At 37.5% G+C, this 11,466-nt stretch overlaps 1 protein-coding gene across 1 annotated transcript; it reads right to left on the bottom strand.

The window, feature by feature from the left end:
• Nucleotides 1-8,669: 8,669 nt before the first annotated feature.
• Nucleotides 8,670-11,063, bottom strand: foxg1a (forkhead box G1a). Its single transcript, XM_073827336.1, has one exon. The coding sequence runs from the start codon at nucleotides 10,878-10,880 to the stop codon at nucleotides 9,633-9,635; it is 1,248 nt and encodes a 415-aa protein (XP_073683437.1). The 5' UTR covers nucleotides 10,881-11,063; the 3' UTR covers nucleotides 8,670-9,632.
• Nucleotides 11,064-11,466: the final 403 nt, after the last annotated feature.

The raw sequence follows: 11,466 nt of genomic DNA, 5'->3' as shown, positions 1-11,466 counted from the left end.
CCTGCCAAGGATACCAAAATTGTTTAACCTGATGCTAATTCAAATAAAGTTTGTTCTTCACTATTTCAATGCATGCTTTATATATATATATGTGACCTTGGAACACAAAACCAGTCTTAGGTAGCACGGGTATATTTGTATCAATAGTCAAAAATACATTGTATGGGTCAAAAAGATCTATTTTTCTTTTAAGCCAAAAAAGTTAAGATCATGTTCCAAGAAAATATTTTGTAAATTTCCTACTGTACATATATTAAAATTGAATTTTTCATTTGGACAACTTTAAAGGGGATTTTTCTTTTCAAAAATATTTACATTTTTGTGCACCCTCAGATTCCAGATTTTCAAATAGTTGTATATCGGCAAATTCTGTCCTACCCTAACAAACCATATATCAATGGAAAGCTTATATTTATGCAGCTTTCAGCTCTCAATTGACTCCCTTATATGCATTTTCACAGGTTAATGTGCATGTTCTGGTTACACAGAAATGTAGTTTTTTTTTATTCAGTACTGATTTATTTTCTAATACTGAATTTCTCATTTGTGTCCAATGTCGATGACAATATGCTACCTTTGACATCATAATAGTCACGTCAATAATATGTGTGACTTAATCTCTCTGTCTTCTTTTTTTTGTCTCCCTCCCTTCCTCTGGTCCTCCTTGAAGTGCAGTCACGCTGACGAGGATGAATAGTGAAAACTATTCAACGTGTCACGGGCTTGTGCACAGAGCATCAGAGGGACAGAGTTGAGGTCAATAGGAGGCACCTTAAACACTGTTATTTCCTCCCAGCCTCTAAATCTCAAACTTGTACGCTCTCATTTGGACAACCTGATTTATATAAATCTTCAAACTTCATCCAGTTTACTTGTACACTTGTGAAAAAGAAAAAACGCAAATTCTTATTTACTCAGAGCCTCACAGCACTTTATTGTTTCTTCTAAAGAATATCTCTTGCACCTCAAAGCAAACAGGCAGATTTTCTCACAATATCAATACTCCCATTTCCCCCTTATACCTTTATTTAACCTGGGAAAACTTTTAGAGAACAGTTTCTCTTTTGCGGTGGTGCCCTGGATGGAGGAGGGGTTAAGGGGACCAGAGTAACATGATGCAGCACTCAACTTGGGGTTAAGTGCTTTGCTCAGGTGCACAACGGCAGTACTATACACTAGGACCCTTCTGTTGCCCATTCATTCTCTTTGGTGCCCCACTGGGGAATCGAACCCACAGACCCCCAGTTTGTAGCTGGTAGCCCTGTGTGCTCAGCTAGCTACCCTATATAGACACACATGCTCCCTCAGATCTCGGAATCTTTCCTCCCGATCCGTCCTGCGGAATTCCCCCTTGATCTCAGTCAACAATGCCTCACAAATTAGAGCGCCATTGCTTTGCAATCTCATCTCAAGTCCTTGTGCCCAAATCCTTTGGGCCTGTCTCTGTAGCATCCCCAAACAATCGACATCTTAACACATCTTCCTGTATACAATCTCCTGCAGGCTGGCAATAGAGAAGTTTGCCTTGTTTGTTGAGCAGCCAGAAACTTTTTTATCAGTCTAAAAAGTATCCTCTGATGAGATGCTCCATGGGCACGGATGACCCACATCTATCTGCTATCTTTGGAATGATGCCACAGCCACCATTTAGAGTATTGTCCATTCATAGTATTTCACAGGTGTAAGGATGATCATCAAGAGCAGAGTTACAGCCACCATATTTTGCATAGCATTCAATCAGGATCTCATATGCCAGGCCAGCTACTGCAAAAACAGCGGGCTAGGTTGCTTTGTTTGTTTATTGGTAAAATGTAAGGTTTTCAAAAAAGAGTATTTATTTTGGTGCCCATCTGCGCTGTTTGATTACCGTAACTTTTGTAATTTCAGGAAACGGATGTAAACTCTTTAAATTATGATTTGACATTAAACGCAGCCAGACAGCATAAAATATATGTGAGTTATTATTTGACTCTGCAATTCGTATGACGTGAATGTTCCTGTTTATTAACCATCAGGCAAGATGTCAAAGCACGCATAGCGTTCGTTCCGACGTTATATATTTGCGTATAGGCTGCGTGTGTGTTCAAATGAAATCTGATGAAATATTCTCGGTCGTGTACATGTTGTAAAATATTATGGCTCTAACAAATCCACATGCATTTGCATTCGAAATTAACAAAGGAATTAAATTAGCCAAGGCAACGTTTTCCTCTCTGGTTAAGTTGGCTGTCTGTCAGCAGCGCCGTGTTCAAGGCATACTGATAAAAGAGGTGGGCGCAGGGCTGTATGAATGAATCTGTGCGACACCATTGCAGACGAATAGTTGTACAAGATCAGAAAGTAATCTTGATATGTTTAACAAGCAGCCCAAAGCGAAGGCTGATAAATAATAAAGGAGCTTTTAGTGGATCCAATTTATGAAACATTAACTCTAGGGGCATAATGGAGTAATTAGTTTTATCTCACGTTGGATGTTATTGGACACTGCGCCGCTGAATGAAAACTTTTATTTTCAGGCCTAACTGTTAAGACAACGGGGAGTAATTTTCTGCACCGGGAGAGAAGGGTGGTCTCTAATGCTGCTGGTGAGATCTGGATGTTCAGGTACAACACAGTGTTTATGTAGTAGTCCCAAAAGTGTATCAAAGTTCGGATCCATGGAAATAAAAGAAATGTCAAACAAAACAAGCATTAGACTGCATAAAATAAAGTATGGACAAGGGAAACAGGTGAGGCTTTGTTTAGGTGGCTGAGGTAGATCAATATCTCGGCTTGCAGGCCAGGAATCTTGCCCGTTTTCCTCTAGCACTCTGCAGATCAGCTTACGGCTTGTAGACAGACTGTCGCCTATACCTCACTGACAGACAACCTGCCTCACCCCAAAAGACGGAATAGGGAAAATATCTTCATTCTCTTCTGAAGGAACCGGTCGAATTAGTTCGTCGAAATAATTAAACAATAACCTATAGGAATAGTTCGACTGAAATAATCAGCGTTGTCTGTAAACACTGAGGCAAGACGCGGCTTTGTGGCTTTATCAACCTACGCGTGATAATGATGGGACCGTCTTAAAGGCCAGGCCCATCCTCCTCTGGGCCTCCTCCGCCTCCACTGAATAACCTACATCTTCAGTGTTTGTCTAAAACTGACTAAATGTTCGTTTAAAAAAAATAAAATAAACATATCTGTGATACGTACTGATATAGATTTTTTCTTCAGATTTAGTCAAGACACCATGGCGTGTTGTCCACCAGCAAGGGCGGAAGTCGGAAGAATCGATAGATGCATCTGTGCTCGATTGGCCAAACTGACAGCCACGGTCTTCTTTTATTCCTTTAATTTTTTTGTTCTAAATTTTAATGCCTAAATTCTAAACTTTTTTTGCTTTTGTCAGACCCAAATTTATTTTATTTTATTTTGAAGATGTATTGAAGATCCTCGATCAACCATTATTATTATTATTATGCTATTATTATTTTTATTTTGTGTTATTATGGTCTAACAATTTATTGCCATTATTTCTATTTTCAATATATTCGTTTTGTTGTTACTGTTTGTTTCTCCACAGTTTCGTTAGATTTTAGAATTATGAAAAAGAAATTGGCACTATATGATTCAACAGACCAGTGTGTTACACTGTCTTCATTAAACCCCGTGGGTCTATGTGTTTACATAGACAATAAGGATTGCTTGTGAAATCTTATTTTAATCAAAAAATTTACATTTTGTCTACAAATAATTTTTGACTATGAAGGTCAGTGTGCCATTAAAATAAACAGCATTTACCATACAACATAACATTCATATAGTAGGACTATATGTTCACAGAAAAAAAAAAAACAGCTTAGACCTTAGAGAATAATGTCTAACTTAACAAGAAGCTCAGCCCGATGTGACATCACAAATAAGAGCTTGTTGCATTAATCCATCAGTCGTTTCAGAGGCGCGAGTGGGAATTCATCACAATCAGCAGTCCTTTTTTGTAAGCCTGTTGGTTCCGTTTCGGACACCCAACCCGCATTGGGAGTTTGCAATTTGATAGCACGAAGGCTGTGATTCCACGCATTGTCTCGAAGCTGCTTTTGATAGATAGTGCTTTACAACTGAAGGAGTGATGTCAGGTAACAAGAAGAATTTTGGCACCTGTTGGTAGCGTTTAAGCCTAAAGAAAACTTTTGTTTACTTAATAGAAAATAAAACTGACAAACCATAGTGACAAAAGAACATTGCCCTAGTATAATAATAATAATAATAATAATAATAATAATAATAATAATTTAAATATATATATATATATATATATATATATATATATATATATATATATATATATATATATATAGTTGTTGTTCATTAGCCTGAATGAATGTTATTACATCATGCATCCCAGGTGGTGTTTCCTTCTTGTGACTAAATACACCAGACTAAACATATTGGTTTAGCGCATGTCTTTTATGTGTCACACAACTCTCCAAAAATGGCTTTGGGGTCTGTTATAAGAAAGAACAAACGACATTGAAGCTCAGACTATCACAATCAATAGTAAAATAATTAGGCTAATAGACAGATAGACAGACAGACAGACAGACAGACAGACAGACAGACAGATAGATAGATAGATAGATAGATAGATAGATAGATAGATAGATAGATAGATAGATAGATAGATAGATAGATAGATAGATAGATAGATAGATAGATAGATAGACAGACAGACAGACAGACAGACAGATTCCCGGAGGGAAAATGTAGGCGCAAAACAGCAGCAACGTCAAACATAAAACTGCATCATATACAAAACATATAACAGTAGCTATACGCCCTTGGGCGTTTTAACACTTTTTCAGTACCAGAAAATCTGTCAGAAAATAAAATAAATATATAAATATTGTATCTTAACAGACAAGAAATTAATAGTCATCAAAAGCTGTCTACACCGCTCTCAAGTTATAGACAATGCGGTGAAATGAGGCGCATACATATTCCAATTCAAAGCTTTTATTCCCCCCGTTTTACAGTACTATTTTGACATTGTGAATACATAATATTTGTGATAAGCTGAGACAGCAATCGACTACTACGAGAATACTGGCAAAATTATTCATTTAATTTTTTTTATTAAGCAATACATTCATTTTCACTAGCACCAGCAAGATAAGAGATAGACAGATAGAGAGGGACAGGAGAAGGAGAAATAAAGGTATAAATAACGGAGAAGTGGGCTGAACGCACAGGCCAAGGGACACGGGACGCAACTTTAGAAATAAATCTTTTAACTATAAATCATTAAAATGACACATTTCACAACTTTATTTTCTTTATTATTATTTTTGTTTACTTAGACTAAATATGATGCATCTTACATTTATTTTTGGCAGCTTATTCCATTGGGGTTAACGTCCAAACGACCCGGAACACAAATAGTCTCTCAGTGCTGGAGACTTGCCCCTCCATTGTGGTTAAAAACCGTAGTAAAACAATCCGACAAATTAGACCAGAGGCATACAAGGATTTAAATGAGCGATACTGCTCTTCTGATTGTAACCCTGCTAGTCACACCTTAGCGTATTTGCAAGAATGTAGGAAATATTTTGCCACAAGACACAAAAAGCCCCAGTCTGATAATATTATAACAGATTAAAAGGTGAATAATTAGCTCAAATGTGGTGTTTAATTTAATATTTCGATAAAGAATTTGTCAAAAGAAGTATAAAATATATATATTTTTTAATTTGCGATACTGTCTCTGTTTGATATGAACAGCTACACACCTTTAAACTCGAAAGTATTTGGAATAACTTGAATTCTGTATATAAAATTCCACAGAGACCATGAATTAGAAGAATTACATTTGCTTTTAAACAATCCAATTTCATCATGATACAAGTTGTTTGTTTAACTCGACAGTTCGCTTCACTAAGTCGAGAGCTTTACACACACTCATTAAAACGATTATTCACGATCCGTCGAATGTTTTCTTTCACTAAGCAAATATTTTACTACAATACAGACCGGGGTATACCACAAACCCTTTTCCAAAATAGCCTGTTGACCCAAAGACAAAGAAGATTAGCCTACTTGGTCTAATAGCAAAGTAAATCTCGTTTTATACTGCTAAAGGAAAATTCTTTTGTGTGTGTAATAAAAAAATTCGTAGAGCTGTATGACATGGTAACCTACATTTGTATTCACTGTTGTGAAAAAAGTGCGATTTTTATTTACTTATTTACTTATGCACATATTTAGTTAAAATTGTTTTTTTAATGTTACTGTTTTGATTATTATTATTATTATTTATATTAATAATAATAATAATAGTTAAACATTCCACAGCTTATTTGCTTTGTGCATATATTTGTTAAAATATTAAAGTCTTTTTAGTGGTTTAGTTGGAGCAGATTACTGTATTATCTCTTGTGGGGTTTTTTCACAGCTTGTAAATGATATTACAGTTCGTCTTGCCACAGGGAAAACTAAGTTTACGAGAGGCCATGTATTTTGCAAAGATATGAAGTTAATGTCACTACAGTTCTGCGTCATTCTAGCGCCCTCACTCTGCCTGGCTTGTCTGGCTCATATTACTTGAAGAGAGGAAACGTCCTTTACATTTTACAAGTATTTTAATGGCTCAGAGTTGGATCAGCTTCGTTAAAGCTTCGTTTTACCACACCATTATCTGTGAATTGGCGAAAGGGAATAAGCATTATAACACTGATTTATAGCATATTACATATTCTAACCTGGCCTCTTCATAGGGCTGTACTGACATTTTCTAAGGCAACTAATACCGAGCAGAAAAAAATCTTTTTTTTTTTTTTTTATATTAATTACATGTGTTATATTTTGTATGTATTAATTTCAAATAGCAGAACGGAATGTTTAAGCACAAGCTGTCGCAATATTCGTAACAGATTTGACAGTTTATTGGAATCGATATTAGCGCTTTTGCAATTGCGTTTCGGCTCAAATATTTATTTCAGTGGCATTTTATGAAAATATCAAAATGCTTTAAATTTAGTCAGTGACATTATTATTTATTGTATAATTTCACAATATATTAAATGTATTTTGTACAGTATCGCTTTTGCAAGTTCTATTGTATTTATTGTTTTGTTTAATCTTAATTCAGCCGGATACAGCGATATTAGGATCCTGATGTGCTTGCGTGCTGTCCCCAGTTCCCCCCACAGTCTCTCTGTGCCTCGGGGTAATACGCACAAACCACGCCTTTTGTGTAGCCTGTGACTAAACCCTGCTTACAAGATCTTGTCAAAAGACACAAAGGAAAAATAACTATTATTTCAAGTGCATCGCTTCATTAAGTCTGCATAAACGTCTGCACAATTCAATACAAGCGATTCGTCTTAACTATGGGTCCACAGCGTCGAGCCGAAAATTATTCCCTTGCAGATTTCAATTATTGGTGCGATTCTAGGCCTCGTTTCAGCTGCAGGTAGAATGGTTGTTAATCTTAGTGGGTTGAAAACTCACGCTGTTGACCGGAAGCAAATGCAAACCAATTAAACAAACTCAGAGCAAACAATCACTGGCAAAAGATTATAATTTTGCTGTCACTGATTCCCACTAAAATGCTTTGTTCGTGATGCTGCCATAATTTAACATCCACCACATGCAAACCCTTTTGAGACATAGCCTACATTCTTTGTAATTATTGCAAGGTGTATGTTTTGCAGAAGTGTAGAGAACACACTAAATTGAAAACATTAAAATGGAAATCCATAATTATTTTGAATCTGTATAAATATATGCACCCATAAACACATATAAATAAGAAAGATACACGTAAAATAAAGCATTAAAAATAAAAGCATTTTGAATCTCAGCAAGTACACCAAACTAAATTATTTTCATATGGAAAAAATGTTTTTACATTTCTACTAATAAAAAAAAAAATATTATGTTTCTAAATTTGACCTCTGCTTTTTTGCTTTTGTTTTTGAGTGGTCACCCCGTTTAACATTTGAGCGATAACATCTTGCGAGGAGATATTGAGTTCCACCGGTCTATTGTATAAAGCACAGAGGTTATTGCATTACGGTTGGGCACATTTAACACAATGTCTCTTTTAAAAACATGGACAAATTACTGGACTTCAAGTGTTGAAAGCTAAGTTGTTGCTCTGTACTATTGCAACTAATGATTATATTGTTGGCTGAAAAACAAGAGCTGATAGTGATTATCGGGCGTTATGCATTGCTTTGTATGGCCTCTACAACCAGGAGACGTTTGTAATAAATGTGTAATAAGCTACAGCAAAACATTTCAGAACAAATATTTCATAGCAAAATAGTATAAAGTAAACTAATGAAATTGAAACGTTTGATTTTCAGACACATTATTCAGGTAGGTTTGTTAGGCCTACGATAATAGGCTAATAAAATATTTTTAGTCTATATCGACTTGCTTTTTTCCCCTTATCGCTAAGAGAGTAAAACAGACTAAATTAGTTTTTGGTGTGTGTAGTATTTTGTCCCCCCTTTCCTGAAATAAATATGTAAGTTTCTGTTTGTAACACATTGCAGGCCAGGGCCTTCAGGTATACCCGCAAACTGTCGCTTAATGTTTTATTAAACACACTATGCTAATCAGTATCTTGTCAGACAGCTAGTATAAATGCTAGCTCTTCAAAAAAGACAAAATGTTCGTAATAAATGTACTTAGCCTACTTTTTTTATTTCGTTCGGTTAACAGTTTAAGCGACAAACACGGGCATAAGACCACAAAATCACAACCATGGAATTTAAAGACGACATAAACAATCACTCAATATTTTATGAGGCATTTACTCAACACGGGTTACACGTTCGCAAAGTTAACCTATAATTACAACAGGTATTGACATTTCACTAATTACAAAAAGAATGTGACCTGCATGGTGGTGACCACATACAGTAAATATGCAAACACAAGCTAAAAGCATTCATTACGTCTGTCCCCTTCAGAACTGTCTGTAAAGTTATGAATACTGAGGAAAAAAACTATATTTTGTTGTTTGATACCCATTCTTTGGTCTACAAAGAAACTGTATTGTTAATATATGTATAGAATGCACTATAGATGCATTATTCAGTCTGTATTATGAAAAGAACAAAACAACAAGGAGCCACGGATTTGAACGGGCATTGTGCACTTATAGAACATATTTATTTAAAAACGAAAATAAAACTTTGTGTTAATTTTAGAAAAAGCTCACTCCACCAGTGCGCTCATGACGTGATAATACTGCAAACATGATGACTGGAGGTTGTTCTGTAACGTATTAGATATTTTAACATTTAAAATTAGACAAAACTGCAACCACTATTTAAATAAACATTCTAAAGTAATCATACTGCCTTTCCAAAAAACCTATGCTTCAACCTTTTTTTTTTTACTCTGGTCACATTGCACGTTGCTGACAGTGGAATAATAAACAGTTCCGCGACACTTGACGTTTGTATACAGTCAGAAATAAATGCAGAATAATAATAATAATAATAATAATAATAATACAAAATACCTGGAATTCGGCTTGCATTGTCCGTTCATTCTCCTTAATTTTTTCATTTATATATATTACAGTGTAAATTGGTGTAAAATGTTCACTTACAGTCTGATCCTGTGGATGCTAGTTAGTGTATAAGTGGATTTGATGTTGACCCTTGATTTTGATGTGTGAAGTAGTCAGAAAGTCCGCTGGAAAGTCCGGAGGAAAAACTAGGTAGGGAAGGCCTTAAGGAGTCACACGGGAGAGAGGAGGCCGTTTGCGGGGAGGAGGAAGAGGCGGCCCGGGAGCTCATGGACGTGCTGCTCTGGGAGGTCATGGATGGGTGAGGGACGTGGGGGAAGAAATAACTGGTCTGGCCCGCCAGTAGGTTCACTGAACATGGATTCAAAGAGTACGTCCCGGAGCAGGGTACGGAGAGCCCACATGGCACTGAGGCGGCCAAAGCGGCCGCTGTGAGGTGGTGTGTGGCGTACGGAATCTCTCCATTCACGAGTCTGTCAACAGTCAAGCCATTGGAGGCAGGGAAAGAGTGATTGTTCCCCAAACTGTTTTGAGTCAACATTGTGCTATAGGACATGGGGTGACTAGGGTAAGCCGATGACGTGCCGTTGTAACTCAACGCGCTGCTCGCCCTCGGATGGTGGAGCGAGAGGAACGGCGACATGGGCCAATATAAAGAGCCAGCTCTATCCATAAATGTCAGTCCGGTGGAAGTAAGCCTCGCGCCCCTTTTAAACGCCAGCTTCGCCCTAGAAGTGGTCGATCTCCGCCGAAGTTTGCCCGTCGTTCCGCCAATGAACACGTCGTCACTGGAGGGGTCAAGCATCCAGTAGTTCCCCTTCCCGGGGTCATCGTAATGCCGGGGCACTTTGACAAAACATTTGTTCAAACTCAAGTTGTGTCTGATGGAATTCTGCCATCCCTGCTTGTTCTCCCGGTAGTACGGGAAATTTTTCATAATGAACTCGTATATGCCGTTAAGGGTTAACCGCTTCTCCGGACTCTGCCGAATAGCCATCATAATCAAAGCGTTGTAGCTAAAAGGTGGTTTCTCGTACTTGCCGTTTTTCTTGTCGCCTTCCTTGCCTCCTTCGCCTTCTTTTGAGTCCCGTTTCTCTTCCTGCTTCTCCTTCTCGTCCGTGCACGACGAGTCGTGGGGTGAATTGTCACTTTTCGCGCAAGTGTTCTCCGACTTTTGCTCCTGTACTTGGACAGGTAAAGGAGTCTTCTCTTCTTCCTCGTGCACCGTCCTGTGGTGTTGGTGGTGATGGTGGTGGTTGTCGCTTTGCACGGCTTCGGGAACCAGACTGTTTATACTGAACGATGATTTAGGAATCATTTTGACTTCTTTCCTTTCTCCCATATCCAACATCACAAGTAAGATAGAGTAGCAACAACCAGCAGCAGCAGCAGCAGCAGTTGGACTTCAAATCTCTTGCTCTGGCAACTCCTCTAATTAAAAAACACAACAACTATTTCATGTTCCTTAAAAACACGTCGATATGAGACAGCTAGCTACAATTAATTACGGAGCCACAGACACTAAGCTGTAAAAAAATTGCTTGAACCTTTTTAGAGACTGCAGCCAACCACAGCAGCATAAGTATTAACCGTGCAGCCAATCATTGAGCAGTTCTTAGCGCCTGTTCCAGTGCGTAAGGATACACAAGATCCACCAATGCTCATGCCCAGTCAACAATGGCTTTCATTTCCCCCAGCAAACTCCTACCAAGAAAACAGACCACATAACCTCAATCAATTTTTTTTGATAATTGTAGAGTGCTGTTTCAACATATCCATGCGTCCTCAATTTGTTTTCATACCGCAAGGGGAAAAACAAAAGGGACTCAAAGGTAGCCACAAAAACAGGTACTACTTCCTGTATCGGAAATTTACGGCTTTTAATATACACGGAGCTAAAGCACATAGGTATAACATTAATTGATAATATTCGCTGA

The sequence above is a fragment of the Garra rufa genome, chromosome 21 (genome assembly GCF_049309525.1).
Source record: "Garra rufa chromosome 21, GarRuf1.0, whole genome shotgun sequence".
NCBI classification, from domain to species: domain Eukaryota; kingdom Metazoa; phylum Chordata; class Actinopteri; order Cypriniformes; family Cyprinidae; genus Garra; species Garra rufa.
This window is presented reverse-complemented; position numbering and strand designations above follow the sequence as displayed.